This window comes from Rhagoletis zephyria, unplaced genomic scaffold, assembly GCF_001687245.7.
Source record: "Rhagoletis zephyria isolate East Lansing unplaced genomic scaffold, Rhagoletis_zephyria_1.1 Rzeph_scaffold_12006, whole genome shotgun sequence".
In the NCBI taxonomy this organism is placed as follows: domain Eukaryota; kingdom Metazoa; phylum Arthropoda; class Insecta; order Diptera; family Tephritidae; genus Rhagoletis; species Rhagoletis zephyria.
The window spans coordinates 1,422-18,055 of NW_016169080.1; the positions used below are offsets into that span (position 1 = coordinate 1,422).

At 37.3% G+C, this 16,634-nt stretch overlaps 2 protein-coding genes across 3 annotated transcripts; both read left to right on the forward strand.

Moving 5' to 3' along the window:
* The first annotated feature begins 7,894 nt into the window (after positions 1-7,894).
* On the forward strand, positions 7,895-10,081 carry LOC108377385 (vanin-like protein 3). Of its 2 annotated transcripts, none has more exons than XM_017633640.1 (4): positions 7,895-8,050; positions 8,207-8,861; positions 8,932-9,649; positions 9,718-10,081. In XM_017633640.1, the coding sequence occupies exons 1-4, from the start codon at positions 7,979-7,981 to the stop codon at positions 9,911-9,913; spliced, it is 1,641 nt and encodes a 546-aa protein (XP_017489129.1). In that variant the 5' UTR covers positions 7,895-7,978; the 3' UTR covers positions 9,914-10,081. The 2 variants fall into 2 exon arrangements, with proteins under 2 accessions (XP_017489129.1, XP_017489131.1); XM_017633642.1 differs by having other exon boundaries at positions 7,895-8,041.
* Positions 10,082-13,946: 3,865 nt separating this feature from the next.
* LOC108377384 (elongation of very long chain fatty acids protein 4-like) lies at positions 13,947-16,330 on the forward strand (the record flags this gene model as incomplete). Its single annotated transcript, XM_017633639.1, has 4 exons — positions 13,947-14,125; positions 14,211-14,373; positions 14,453-14,624; positions 16,203-16,330. Coding segments are annotated over exons 1-4 (642 nt in total), but the record flags the coding sequence as incomplete, so codon positions are not given.
* Between the last annotated feature and the right edge of the window lie 304 nt (positions 16,331-16,634).

Here is a 16,634-nt window from a genome sequence, read left to right on the forward strand (position 1 = left end):
ACAACCATTTAACAAAAATCCATAACAAAAATCGCGAAAATGAGAGGTAGGTATTGCTTTAGCCATTGTCTCTAAAATATTTCGCAATAACATTTCAATAATTAGCGCACATTCTTGCAAAAAAAGTTTGCCTTAATTTTGCACATGCCATCTTATATATGTACTACGAATGTAACAAGACTTTTCATATATGTATATGTATCTGTAAATGCAAAAAAAAACTCGAACTTAAAATATTCGCTTAACCGAAAATGAACGGTTAACCGAATAATCTAAAGTGAACGGTTATCCGAATAATCGGCAGCTTTCGACTACTCGAATATTGCTAACCGATTAACAGTAGTCGACTTCAGTCAGATTCGAATAATTCGGTTAATCGATTAACCGAATTGCCCGAGCTCTACTACGTATCCTTGTATTCCAAACCAGCGTAATATAGCATAATACTGGCTTCTAAGTCTACTTAGATTCAATTAATCGCCGCCTGTATGAAGTCATTTGGTATCCACATGTTTAATTCCCTACGTATGAGAGCACCCTTGGCAGGCTGACCATAAATAAACGAATTTGTAGGAAGAAATTTAAAAAAAAAAGATTTTTTACCACTTTTTTCATTTTTATGAAAGTCTGTTCTTTTACAAAAAAATTCAAGCTTCTAACAAAGAAAATGGATGAAAAAGGTGATGAATTGAATATTTCCTACATGGCGTATGAGTAACTTGTTTTCTGCTCATATTTCATACCAGAAATCCAGAGGATTTTTTAAGTTTTAATTTTCTTCCTATTAAATTTTGAAGTTTTTTCTTTCAGGATGCAAATTAAAGTGAAAATATCTTTGGAAAATTACCTGATCTACAAAACTCGTATACAGCTTCATAATCTACGACCCAAAGTTATGTTATTTAATAAAATGATTTTTCATTATAAATGTACAATTTTAGAGATAGACTTTTTACTGTGTATTTTCTTATTTAGTGATTTACGATTTATTTTGGTCGGACATAATTATACTACTTGTGTGAAAAAATAAACAAAAAAGGGAAACATTAACTTTGCGAATTGTGCCTGAATTTTAATATCACATACAAGCATAAATATAAAACCCACAAAATATATTTGCATAAATATGTATTTATTTACTTATGTAAGTGCAAGGATTTATTGCTTAACCTTTGACTTTTCTAGAAATTCGTACATAAGTGCTTACTTTTTTCCCATTTCCTTTGTTTTTGGAAGGTTAGATAATTTTAGTGCACAAATGTTCGTTAAATTTTAATCCCAATTTCATTACTTTTTCTCATCCCTTAAGAGTATTTATGCGTAAGTCCAGTCAGCTTAGGCGCGCTTTACATTTTCAATTATATCTCTGGCAATTTAGGCCATTTTACTTTTGACCTACGCTTTTTTAGCTTTTTTGTTTCTTTAGGAATATTTATTTAATTTCCGAGTGAAAGCATTAATATTTAAATACTAAAATTCTATTTAATTTATGAAATTAAAACTGGTATGATCTGGGTCCTTTTAACATTTTATGTTTTTAATGTATGTTTGTATGTATTTTAATTGAGTTTTCATACTTATTCGACTCTATTTTGATATGGTTATTTATCGAGTGAGTGTTGAGAGCAAATGGTCGGGTGTGCTTTTGTGGTATATATATATATATATGTATGTAAATCGGTAATGAGTTTGGTTTGTAACTATAAAATAAGTAAATCGTTTGCTTGAATCTTGAATGCATTTTGGATGCACTATTTTACCCATTTTGCAAATATTTCCTCAAGTTTCTTTGACCTGATAAAAGGTGCGTGGTATAGTACACGCATAGTTAACTTCGCCCACCCACTCCAAAGTTGGTATCAGTCTAACCGAACCCTGCCGCTTGTTTCTCTATTCCTCTGTTTTTGCACCTGTGTATGTGAATGTAGCTTGATTCCTTTTTCTGTTTGACTTGCATTCGTTTCACAATTATTTCAGCTCCAATAGAGTGGTAGAGAGAGTGTTGTTGATATCATCAGCTTCTTTTGGCAGTGCGTAAGTCCCTCAATTTCAGCTTATTAATCTACTCACTCTTGGCAACCTTCATCGCGTCATGCCATGTTTGTATGGAGATTTTCAGCCTAGCCATTTGAAGGAGTCACATACTCATTGGTCTGCCGCTACGCTGCTTAGAATGGATTTAATATCTCCGATGGCTGATTTACGAGTACCGAGCCGTAAAGTTATGCTGCTGGTCCGATCGTCCACCGTCATTAGCAGTTTCTGTTGCGTGATGAGGTTGTCATTCTTGTTATTAGTGTAACGGCACTACTAAGCCCTACCTAAATCGGCTTGTCTACTAATCGATGTCGTCAAGCTCAAGCAATGGTAGGCCCAAAAAAACCTGATCTTTCGACAAGATCAGACCAAAGTGAGATGTAGGTTAGCTGAGTGGACTTAGACGGCCAAATAAAGAGGTAATTGGTGTCGTCTGAGGTACCTTCACAAGCCGCGCCTTTGTTCGATATGTCGGTATAGGTAGGAGTTAAAACAGCACAACAGTATTCAGACCTTGCTTATGCAAGAAATACGTGGACCTCGCGAAGCAGCCGACGTTCTTTGGCCACGATGCGATATTTACGTGGTGGCTAGTTGGTAAAGGTGGCAATTGCCTCTGGGTGAACGTCGTGGATAGTATGATCTACCAACAGCATCGGATCTAGTTATTGTGCTCTACGTAGATAAGATAGGATCGTGTCAACGTCAACATCTTACAAGACTGGATATCGTCCGTAAGTTTATAAAGCCGCCTTCTAGGAAGTGGATCGGCTTCAGCGTTGTGTGGCATAGAATTGCGTTTCAGTATCCTCTGTAAGAGATGGCTGATGTGTCTAACAAGCACACAGGACGGTAAATAAATGATATTAACCTTTACTGATTAATACGAGTTTCTGTATGTCTAGAAATATCCGGCGTTTCACATGTTAATAAGAAGCTTCGGGTGCTTTGAATAATCTTTGGAACCTCAGCGGAGACAACACACACAGTGGTACAAAACTAAGATTTACGGTTCATATTTCACTGGAGTCTTCATTTTTCGCTCAATTTGATTAAATTTTTTTAGTGAAAATCATAAAATTTGGAAGAGACCAGTTGATCCCGATTTTTGAATTTCCATTTCGTATAAAATTTTTTAGTGCAGAAAAGACAGCAATTTTTAGGATAATCGATTATCCTGTTCCAGTTAATAAATGTTACATAAGAATTAGTTGAAAACACATGTAGAGTTCCCCCAAAACGAAAAAAAAAAATCCAAACAAAATTTTAAATATTTTAAAAATAACACGATTCAACAAAATTTTGATTTTGTCGTCTTTTATCCCAAAAAAAATCTTTCTAACACGTCCAGCTTTTGGGAAAAAAAAACTATTGAATTCGACACTTCAAATGACAAAAATTGCAAATTTCAAAAAATATTTAAAAATATAATTTGGACGCAATTTTTCCGAAGAGACAATATTAATGAAAATCCAATTCGTCAGTTGGATGGTGAAAAATTAAAAAAAAAATGTTGAAAAAAAACACTAGCGAAGAACATGGCGAATGGTTCCACCAGGACCTAACCACTATGGAGAAGTGTTATGATGGGAAATCAAACCTCCACATGCTTGCTGACTTGAAAAGCGATGATAGTGCTATCAAAAAAAATTAAAAAAAAATTAGGCTTTCAGAACGCGGAAAGTGTTAAAAGGCTGGCTAATTATAAATCTATGATATTGATGTTTTAATGTTGATTTTTTCCTGAAATCACTTTGTTTTTAAAATAATTTTATAGATTTGGATTTTCGTGTTTTTAGGAAACATGTAATTTTCACCAAAGTTAAAATTTTTTTTTAGTTGCAAGAAAATTGTTGGGTATGCAGTTATATAGTATAATAAAATGCAAGTATAATAATAATATCAGCTGTACAACATGCAGATGTGCTCGGAAAGCTAGCGAAAAAAAAAATTATTAAATAATTTAAATAGGTTGGAAAATATCCACTTTCTCTCGCTCTCTCTCTCTTTCATCGAAAACATCAAATAATAATTGTACCGTTTTAAAAGGAATGCAGCTCCTTTGCCACATAGAAGCACTCAAATTTGTTCAACTACAGCTCAAATGATATTTTATCGCAATTTCAAGGTACTCGTATTTCAATTACACCTCCCATCATTCCGGTTTTTAACATTTCCAAGACATTTTTTTTTTTTTTTGTACATAATTTTTTTCTTATTACACAAATTTCGCGTCTGACAGCTTTGCCAAATTGGCAAATATTTTTCTAATTTTCCAAAGGCACTTTCGCGCTTCCTTTCTTACCTCCAGTACTTATGTACATGCAGAAAAAAATATATTTGTACATACATAGGAAAAAAGTGTGTACGTACCAACAGCAGTGGTATAGCCTCAACGTTTACATCTTTTCCTTAGCCGATTTTTTTTTTTTNTTNTGTATATTTATTGCGACTACATAGCAGACGCGCAGCTGTGTGTTGGCTGCAAAAGTAAATACTACCTAAAAATGTAGCAATTTTGTATGGTGTTTCATGATTGCTTTTGGCAAACGTTGAAGCCTTGCACTTGCACGCGCAGATGCCAACTAACAGTAAAATTGCAGTGAGGAAATATTGTAAAATGGTTAGAATAGATACAATATTTGTCCAATAGACGAGTGTGCGAGTGTAGGGATGCGCTAAATAGTAGCTAGCTACTATTTAATGATTTAAAAAGTGCTTTGGAAGTTAAAAAATCTGTAAGTATACTTTCGGCAACTTCTTTTCGCTTTACTTTCAGCAACTAGTTTCGATTAATTTACTTGCAAACAAGTTAACGAATAACCGCTTCACTTTTTATTCGCATATTTTCGGCGGCAACCCTATCGTGTGGCCGCGGAAATCCCAAATGATCTTGCATATATGTATCATCCTGCGCACTTACTGGCACTTTGTTTGCACTTTTAACTACCTGCTACGTTTGCCAAATTATCCTGCAGGAGTCGAGTTACTCAACGGTGTTGCCTCTTTTATTCGAGACGTCGGTTTTTTTTACTTTTTATTTGCTTTGCATTTTCTTCATTTTTTTTTTTGGGTATTCTACATAGCGCCCCGATAGCTTTTCAAGCATAAAAATACTTTAACCGCATCATTGATTTACGAGCCACAAACAAAGTTATATAAAATGCAAAGCAGCTACAAACATACCTACATATGTACATATATACTACGTGCATGAAAAAACTTCATAAACTTTGTTGGAAGATAAACATTTAAAGTGCTATTAACATAATTTTACAAAATAAAACGTGTTGAAATAAACCTTAAAAATTACTTCTTTTTTTTTTGGATGTTGGTTTTTCCGACAGGGCACCATGGGCCAGTATACCACCAAAAGTGGCTTAACACTTGCTACCCCGGTGATTTTTGGGGTCACTGATCACAAATCTAAGGTTAGATTTCAAAAATTCAAAATGGCGGATACACATAAAAACACCGCCTGTAGTTAGCCCACAAAAATTTAGTTCCTGAAGCCTACAACGGAGAGGTGACAGTACGATTTTACACTTCAATTTTACTATTTGGTGTTTTTTTTTCTTTATTTTTCAATTTTTTTTTTTCTCATTATAATTGGAGTGGTTCAAATTTTGTTTGGCGGAAAAAAAAAATGTCATCGTAGAAAGCCTGGCACCCCCCTTAGTTTTTTACTTTTGGTATTTGTAATATCTATACCAACTTTCAATTTTCTACTGAAACCAATACAGGTTGCTCAATGACCTTGAAATGTGCTACTGATGCCCTTTGAAACCGATAATAATATTGATGATTTTATAAAAAGCCTCTGTTGCCATGACAACTAATTTAATTTAAATTTGAAATATTCTTACGTTGCTTAACCAATTACTAGGTAAATATATGCACAATATACATACTTCCTTAGTAAAATATAAACATTTCGTGAGCATCCTCTAAATTTACGCTTAGAAACGTAAAGTTTGGAGCCATCACCTCTATCGGCAAGAGGAAAAATTTTGGAAGGTGCCCTAACCCTATCTCGGATTTCTCTTACCACTCTATTATATGTACATATTAAAGTGTTTGAATGCCCCTGACCGAAAAAATGTTTTTTAAATTTCAGTTTTAAGATGAAATATTTCATTTAAGTGTGGATGAATCGTCAGTGATGTTTTATTCTTCCTCATCATCTGACAGTACAACCACGTAGAACATGCTTAGAATTTCAGATCGTCCACTTTCCTCACTTTCTTTCTCATTGTCTTCCACAAATATTTCAGCTTCATTGGATTCACCTTCTGGTATACTTATCTAATTTCGCACTTTTTTTATTGTAGTCGAATTTTTAGACCCACACTTGATATTTTTATATTAAAGTGCCCACTGCTCTGTAAAAACATATTGTAGATTAGATTCTCTGTTATGTTTCCTGCTGTGTTTGACTAAGCTCAACTAGTTCTATCTAGATCTAGATCGGACCAGGTAGGAGAAACCAGGTAAGCCTAGGCTGAACTAGTAGATCCTTGTATAAATATTTACACGTCCGCGTATTTCAAAAGTCTTTCGACAATTGTCTTAGTCAATTCTGGCAACTATTTTGAAAGTTCTTTATTGTCTTTCGAAAGACTAATTGAAAGATCTGCTATCGAGGGGGTATTAGCGTTATGCCGTTCACCTTTTAGCAATACGTCTTTTAAAAATTAAATTATATTAGAAATATATATGTATATACAATTTTTCTTTTTAAAATAATAAAAACTAATTAATAAAAGAAAATTAAGTTAGAAAAACCAACCAATTAGAAAGACCATCTGTCTTTCATTTGTCATACGAAAGACTTTTTACTATCTTATCCAGAATTGCCCTGTTAGTTTTTGAAAGAGGTTGGCACCCACCTACGTACATATAATTAAGAAATAAAGCATTTCTTCTTAACCCCTCCTCCTATCTATGCCACTGATTTAGAGTGCTGACAACTACAAAGCTTAGTACATACTCATAAAGTAATTTCCTAATCAAATATGCCATCGTCTTAACCCTTACAAGCCTAATTTTTTTGGCTAAAAAATTTAATAGTAAAATACATACTTCTCCACAAAAATTACTAAGCTGATTTTAGGAGAGTCTTAGGATATCCAGATTTAAATATTTTACGAGGGAAAGCTACAGTTATAGCAAAAAATCTTTAACTTCTAGACACACAACTATTGCGAGAAAATGTTTCAAATATATATATATGTTTTAAGTAACTATATAATTTACACAAAATTTAGTTTTCTCGAGGTTGATGCCCTGATTTGAAAATATAGTTGTAATTTTTTTTTTTATTTAGATCAGCGCCAAGAACCAGGGGCTGGATTCTGTAACTGTGAGAAAATGCAGTTTGCAAAACTCAAAACCAAAAACTCAGCGTTGCGAGTTTTTCGGAAGAGAAGTGTACACAATTTTGACAGTTACAACTCATTCTGACATTTGCTGAATTACAAAATTAGAAAGTGCATACAGTTTTCAGTATACACTTGAAAACACACACAGTTATAGAATCCAGCTCCAGGGCTTTGTTTAGGCTTTTAGATCAAAAAAAATTTTGCATATGTATCGGGAAATACAAATAAAACTTCGTTTAACAATTATAAATTTCTGCCAGCTGATTCATAGCGAACCAGTAAGCTATTACGGGTTAACGTTTCGAGTAAGAGATTAAGTTGCTAATAATTATCAAATCAAACATTATCGCGCTTCATTTACAGCAGCAAAGAGAGGCATCAAAGAGATTGTAGAAGAGAGAAACCAACAAAGCTTATTCAAATGGTGTGATATGCAAATTTAAGCAGCTGACCAAAGCAACTAAACTTTTTGCGATTTTCGAAAGTTAGTATTGTGGGATTAGTCGCTCACTGATTGACATCGGAGTTGCGCTAAAACAAGTGCCCACTTTCAAGTTAAGATGCTTCAACGCTTGGTTAATATTTTTGTCTACGTTTTGCTTGGCATCACGCTGCAAGCAACTGTTGGTCTGGTAAACTATATACATATGTACATACATACTCATCATGGCAACAATAAACTTATAACTTATTTATCTGCCTAACTGCGCTAGTGCGCAAGTTATAAAGATAAGATTACCAAATACTTAAATAGTTTTTAATCGAAATTTGAATTTATCATTTTATAGACCTCAGACATCAATGATCCATACTTTGTTGCTGGAGTGGTGGAATTTCGTCCCGATTTTATCGGGCTAACGACAGCTCAGCTAATTGCCAATCATACAGCTGCATACAAAGAAATACTCGCATCACCTGAGGCGCTCGAAACGGACATTGTTGTCTTTCCCGAGGGCACACTGAACAATGATTTCCAGCCCACCTATGTGCCAGCGGCAGAAGACGCTGTAATACCATGTCTGCTGGCCAACCAGAGTAGTCGCTATGAAGACTTCTTGGTGGAGCTATCCTGTGCAGCGCGAACGAACCGTAAATATTTGGTTATCAATTTAACGGAAAAGGAGAATTGCGCTGACAATGCAGCATTCGATCCGCGACCATGCGCCACAAATGGACTCAACATTTACAACACGAATGTGGTGTTCGATCGCGAGGGGCGTGTCATATCACGCTATCGCAAGGTGAATATCTATGTGGAGCGAAAAAATACCACTTATCAGCCAGAGTATGCCATATTCGATACGGATTTCGGTGTGCGATTTGCGCAATTCATCTGCTTCGATTTACTCTTCTACACGCCAGCCGAGGAGCTGGTGGTTAAGTATGGCATTAAGAATGTCATATTCACCGCGAGTTTCATCTCCGAGACGCCTTTTCTAACCGGTGAGCACTTGAGTTTCAGCTGACGTACTAGCTCAGTTACTAATTTGTCTTTTTTTTTGTATTCCCTTAGCCGTGCAGCTGCAACAATCCTGGGCTTGGGGCAACAATGTAACGGTACTTGCTGCTGGCTCTAGTTATCCGCTCTCTGGTGCTACAGGCTCTGGCATTTATGCGGGTAGTAGTGGCAGCTTGACAGCAACAATGGTCGGCAATGTGGGTGTGCGCCAACTCCTGGTAGCAAAAGTGCCCAAAAACGAGCAAACAAGTAGTCGCCTTGAAGCTGTGAATACGAGGCAATTCGCTGCTGCATCAACAGCGCCCCTAACCGGCTTAAGATTGCTGCGTGATCCACAACTGGACAATTTCCATTCACAGCTGCTTAACTTAACCGCCTCGTCTGTGATCGCATTGCAGCAGTGCGCCGAAGATCTCTGCTGTACGCTGACAGCAGAGACTACAGCTAGTCAAAGCTCTTATGGCAATGGCAGCGCGGCTGGTGCTTATCAATACCGCTTTGGCGTCTTCACTGGTCAACGCTCTTACGAGAAGGAGCAATACAGCACTGTAGCCATTTGTGGAATGTACGCCTGTACCGATGACACCGTTGCCAGTTGTGGTCTTTTATTCTCTGCAAATACAACAATACAGCCAGCGTTCGCTTTCAAGCGCCTAAATATTGCGGGTAGCTTTAAGAAGGCCGAACGCTTGCTGTTAATGCCGAGCACTTTGAACTTGAACTTTTACTCGCTACAACCAGCGCAGGTAGCGTGGGAGGTTACTGATAAAAGGTGAGCTCTCCGCTGTCGAATTTAAGTGTCATGCTTTTTACATTTGTGCTTTTACTTTGAATTTTCAGCAAATCCTACGAGACTTCAATTGATTTAAAAGCTTCCGCAGACAATCTGTTAACTTTTGGCATCTATGCAAACTACTATGACAGCTCGGTGGCATCGGGATTGACTGGCTCCATGTTGGTCCTGTTATCATGCTTACTGCTTTGGACTGGCACCTTTGCAATTGATTTTTTACATATAAGATTGACTGACTGCTGATTTTTCGTAGAATTAATTTAGCGGAATTAATGTATGTCGGCGCATTTAATTGCAAATAAATTTCTGATATGGTTTGGAGTAAATATGTATCTACATAGGAACTTTTCGAAAACCAAATGATGTGAATTAAAAAAAAAATTAATTAAAAATAATTAAAATTAAAATAAGCCCAAAAATTTTGAAAATATCGAAATTTTTCTTTAAAAAAAAAATTGCCAATTCGTTAGGCGATTCAGTTACATACATACGTAGGTCAACTTAGATATTAAACATTAAATTTCATTTCATTTTGTCCATTTTTTCGAAACCAGCACACGACTTAACCACTTCGGTAATAGATCATGACCATTTCAGGATTATTTCGTGACTAGTTTGTCCTGAAATGGTTCTGAAAAAGTCGTTACCTTGTTCCGAGAAGATGTCGAAAAGTCTTGAAACGGTCCCGAAAAATGATCCCGACCTGGTACCAAAATGGTGCTAAAATAGTCACCAACTAGTTCCGAAATGTTCCTGAACTAGTCTCGAGATGGTTAAGAACAAGTCCCAAAATGGTCAATTAGTTCCTAAATGATCCCGCACTAGTCCCGAAATGGTTCTAAAATAGCCCTAAACAGGTCTCGAGACGCTAGCTGTTTACACTTCAAAACTGTTAATGAAACTGCTTACTACTTAATGGGGCATGGTCGTTTTCCTGGATATACTGTTACCGTAGTCGCATGCCCGTTCGCGCACTATGTGCAACGTGGGCAACCCGTGTGCGAGATGCGGTAACGTAACCAACTCTCTTCAGTGAAGACCCTCCGACGTATTCGGTTTAAGGGGCAACCGAAGAGAGCAGCGTTTGTTCACTAGTACTACATGGGGCTACATGTGGGCTCGCTATGGAGTGGTTACTGGTGGACTACGAGCGCGGCCCCCGTTACGTTAAAAAAAAAAACTTTCTAGGCGGAATTTTTGGTCCAACAGTCGGAAAATTCAGCCTCTACGACCAACTTCCGATAACGGAATGAGGCTGATTAACTTCGTCGGGGCCCGAAACATGGTAGTCTGCAGCATCAGACTGGAGTCTGACCTGCCTTTTGGTAGTGTTAACGAAAACCATGTAGATAATGATGACCCATTTGCCCCAATCGATGACGACGGAAGCGATATTCGGTTACATAATAATGACTGCGCAGCTAAAAGAAACTGCCAAAGCCGATGGCTGGTGAAAGCCATGCAACAACTTTAATGCATATCAAAATGAAAGTGTGTTCAACCAATCCACTTGAAAACGCGATCTTTCTGCATCCGGAAACTACCGTGGATTTTAAATATCGAGCGTTTTGGTTTAAAGCCTACAGTCAACGAACTGATTTTATTGGGTTATTCATGGGCGATACAGATCTTTGACAGCAATTATTTGTGATATGTTAATGTTTTTTTTCTTCAGACAATTGGTACTAAAGGCTTTGGCTTTGGATGGACTGCGGATCCCACTGGCAATATAGCCAAGCATATTTGGCCTGAGTTAGATAAACGCAGACCACGCCATCTCCTCCGCTCGGAGCGTCCACTGCTCCGACATGTGATTGGAATCCTCAGCGGTCACTGCCTGATAGGAACCCATGCCTATAGAATGGTTTTGCAGCAAAACTACTGTCGTAGCTGCCGTGATGTGGACGAAATCGAAAGCGTAGAAAATTTCCTATGCCAATGTGCAGCATTGTCGAGAGCTCGTCGACGCTCGCTCCACAACTATTTTTAATGTTTGGCTGAACTGCATTCAGATAGTATCAAAGAACGTAGATAACAAGAATGGACAACTCGTTATAAATGTGGCGAAAGCGCGCAACAGGGTCGTGCATTCTCTTTTCATCCAATCAAAAAACTAGGGAAAAAGAGAAGGCACGCCGCTGTTGCGCGCTTTCGCTACAATTATAACGAGTTGTCCCTCCTTGTAATCTACGTTCTTTGATAGTATCTATGGCTTTGTACGACTTATGAGAGCGACAAAGTGGTTTCACTTCTAAGGTAACATTACAGTAAGTTACAGTGCTGAATGAGGACGCCCAGGATAAACTAACCTAACCCATGAGTCAAGGATCAGGAATTTAGTGCAGAAGTTCGAATAAATTGGGTCGGTGTAAAACGTGCGTCTTCGTACAGGACATGTTACGGTGAACGTTAACTAACTTTTTGTAACCTCGATTAGATGACATTGACTTCGACAACATGTGGTTCCAACAGAATGGTTTCACTCGCCATAAAGTGCATGAAACAATGGCCCAATTGCGTACGAGGTGGCCAGGACGCATTATCGCACGAACTAAAGAGGTAAGGTAGCCGCCAAGATCTGGCGATTTGACACCATTGGGCTTCTTTCTCTGGAGCTACATGAAAAGTATGGTCNGAATAAAAATTTATTCATCATTCGAAAATGTTTGAATAAAGAATAAAAATTTATTCATTATTCTAAAGTGCTTGAATAAAGAATAAAAATTTATTCGTCATTCAAAATTTTTGAAATGATGAATGAAAATTTATTCTTATTTTTTTTTTATTCAATTATTCATTTTCTTGATTTCGCCCATCCCTGGTCTATACCACTAAACTCAAGATGTTTCCAGAGCTGAAGAACGAAATCTACGGGTGATAAATGATATACAGCCCTAACTGTGACAAAAAGTCATGGAAACTTTTGATATGCGCATCCGTGTTGACAGAAGAGTTGCGGGTGGAATTCAACGCCATAGAAAAAATTATTTCGACCAATTGTGTTTCTTTCATCCTGTATATTCGCTAAGAAGAATCAGGAAGAGAAAGCAGTCCCATGGTGGAACGTTGAACCTATAAAGCTTCGTAAAAGGTCCAGTAGACTTCTGAATAGGGCGTTTAAGCCCCAAAAGAATAGGACTGGTACTAATATCATATCTGCAGTGATATTGATAACATGAACGACTTTTTCAGGTTATGTAAGGTACATATTGCAAAAAGACCTAACAGACCGGCTTATCTATCTCAGAAAATCGAATAGACACACATCACATTCAACGTGGTACCCGCTGGCGGAAGCAGGGGAAGAAGAAGACCTCCTCTGCAATGGGAAGTCTAGGTAGAGCAGTACTCGACTTCACTTGGCTGGCACTGTAATGAAACAACTTGCGTGCTTTATTGAATTCAGACGAAATCATTTAGGCAACTACCGGGTCTATTATGATAAAAAGAAAGTTACCGCCAGAAAAGTATGAATTTGGGCAAAGAAGTGCTTTTCGTAAAGAAGTGCTTAAATTTTTAATAAGAACATGCAAAAAGGGGTTTTTTGGTATAAGGAATTCATTTCTGCATTCGTCGTTTTCTTAAAACTACCACGAGAGGGCGCTACAGTGAAAATTTTCACATTTTCTTCGACACTTGTTTTCGCTATTTCCAAATTGATTTTAGACCCATGGCTTCTTTGGCTAATTTGCTTAGAATTACACGTACATAGAATCGCCCTATGATAAATGCGCATAGTCAAAAAAAAAATTGACCCGCCCTAACCCACTACAAAAATTGTGTTTGCATGCATTCCAAGTAAACCCATTTAATCCAAAAATAATTAAATGGCACTCTGTACACCACAACACTTGTAGAGCATTCACCAAGTCCAAAACTTTTCTTCGGGATACGCATCATTGCGCCTAATTGCTGATCGTCGGACTTGAAGTTGGTTCACCACAAGGTTTTTCTTGTTATTGTAACTTTAATTTTTTTCCGTTGCAATTACATGTCAAGGTTATTGCCAATGTTGCCTAAGAGTTTTGGAGATTTCGAAATTAACATCGAAGCAATGTGTAGGTCAAAGTTAACGTTCAACAAATCAAATACGCATGACTAAATTCGAACGGAAAGCTATGAAAAGAAGATAACCATTTAATCGCATAGTATAAATATAAGTCAACTAAATTTTTTTGAAAATGTTTAGTGCAAATCGGTGTGTAAACACGTATACGTTAAATGCGCTGGCGTTACAAACTAACAACTAAAAAATTAACGTAATCCACTAAAAAACATGGCAATGGCATTCTTCAAATACGAATATTTCAAACTCAACTCTACAAATTTTCCTTACGCGCATCTAGCGGACAAGCGCACCCAACATTGGCTGCTGGTCGAGTCTTACGGCGATGTAGTGGCGCTTGTGACATTGTATCTGTTGCTGGTGCGCTATCTGCCAAAATGGATGCAAAGGTGTTGCATTCAAACTCTTTGCAAAATACTCTTATGTAAAATTTGTGTGAATACCAAAACTGTCGCACTTTTATAACTTTTACAGACGTAAACCCTTTCAAATGAAACCTTTGATGTTGCTCTATAATTTTTTGATGGCTTTACTGAATGCGCACATCTGCAAGGAGCTTCTATTCAATGGCATACGCTCGAAGTATAATTTCTGGTGTCAGCCAAGTCGTGAGCTGTACACGAAAGAAGAATTGCGGGTAAATAAATATGTACTTAGTTACTTTTGTGTGTTGTGATTTACTTAGTTGCTTGTTTTGGTCGCTTTGCTTTAAATAGATTGCTGCTGCTGTTTGGTGGTTTTACTTCTCTAAATTGCTGGAATTTGCCGATACGATTTTCTTCATTTTACGTAAAAAGCGGGAGCAGTTAACCTTTCTACACGTCTATCATCATGGCACTATGTTTCCATTGTGGTGGATCGCTATAAAGTGGGTGCCCACCGGATCGAGTAAGTATTACATATCGGATGGCCCCGCGCTACTTTATCACAACTGGATGACACCGGCCAATCTATCCTATCTTGAATGGCGTGCGAAAGACTACCTTAACTCGATGACCTTTCCTAAGTTTGTGCTAACTAAGCCCTATTTTTTGTAGGCGCGTCTTAGGAATAGGCGAATTAGCATAATTTATCTGACAAAACTGAGCTAGGATAGTTTGTCCGACATCGCCTTCGAAAAGCATAGATTGACCGCTATCGACCAGTTGAGTTGGCCATCTATGTATGTTTAAGTTAAAACATTAATCAGGTTCAGTTTAGTGATCTACTGATAAATTTACAAACTTGTCGAATGAAAGCGAATACTCTCGATGGTTAGTTAAGATGTTCGGTGTAACAGATCAGATGACACTATGGCACAGTAGTTCTTTTGTGTCTCTATAACTCTAAGAGCCCAAAATACTGTCAACTTCTCGAATGAAAACTCTCTGTCTTAGTAGACGATTTCCTCTTACTTAAGGGATCGACCGTAGATGACTCAAAAAAACAGAAGTCTCTTTCAGGCTAACACTAAATATTCCCCGCACATGCGTTCCGTCTAGGTAAGGGCGTGGGGTATCGGGACCCATGGCACCCAGGGTACTACTGTTAAAACGGCCGGGGTGGAAGGTCTTTAAAAAATTTTCCGGGCGGGAAGAAAATTCTTTACCGACACTTCCGATAAAACTCTCAACTTACAAAAATTCGAAAAATACGCCTTAAGGGGTAAGAACACTCTAGAATTTTAGACAAATTTAATATTTTGGCTTAAGTATCATAAAAATAATGTTCAGTGGGTTCTATTTACAGCAAAAACAAATATGTTTTATCGACTGTCCTGCTGATCGTCGGATCGCCCGCAGATCTTTCAGTATGACAAAAGTAAAATATTCAGTTACTTTATTAAGTGATAGGTATCGGGCACCAAGGGGTGGTATAAATGTTAAAAACGTCGAGATGGTCGGGTTCGGGATCTAAAAATTTAATGTTGGGGTAGGCGGGNAACTTTTTTCTGAAAATCGATTACAAATACAACGATGGCTGATTAGGTGATCTGTAGTCGTTGGTTCATGGGCGGGATCGAGATTGAATATTTGGTCCCGCGCCCATTTCTAGGTCCGACTTCTCGCCGTCCTCAATCTTTTGATCGATTAAATACCCAGCGAGCAACCTACGAGTGTTCTGTTAAAAAGACAGGTAGTAGAGACAAATGCTTCCCATCCAGAGTAATGTTGTCTGAGGTACGTTTGCTGCAGTACTAAAGCCACAAACTCCCGCAATCCCTCCAGAACTTTACGTATTTCCACGTGTTGTCAGTTCTGACAGATCCGTGCCTTGATTTTGGGTCAGAGAGGCAAGAATCTCATCTTCAAGCGCTGACACTTTTCGTGTAAGATCAGCGCAAAGATTTGTCTTTCAGCTAGAGACGTAATATTTTCACTAGCCAACTACATTGTTTTATTAAACTCGAAATAATAATTATGTTAATCATGCCTAAAGCGTCGCCTTACTATTACCTACTGACCGTTTCTTAATTATTCTTTGCAGCAATCATACCATCCGTCACGAATTCATTCATACATGTCATTATGTACAGCTATTATGGGCTAAGCGCTTTGGGGCCAAGCGTTCAAAAATTTCTCTGGTGGAAAAAATATCTTACTGCATTGCAATTGGTAAGTGAAAAAAATAACAAATCTACAAGTGGGCCAATCCTTTCAAATGGGCCAATGGTTGGAATCGACCATTTTTGATTTGGATGAATTTTGATCAAAACTTTTCTTTTATCAGATAACGAAAAAAAATATTTTAAAAATTTCGAAAGTTCAAAATATTACAATTTCTGGGATTTCGTAACTTTAGTTTTGAATATTTGAAAAACTGTTATAGTTAGAATCATGGTACAATAAAAACAGGTAAAAGCCAAATTCACATCAAACCTACAAAAGTCAAAGTTTTCGGGAGAGTAAAAATAAAAAT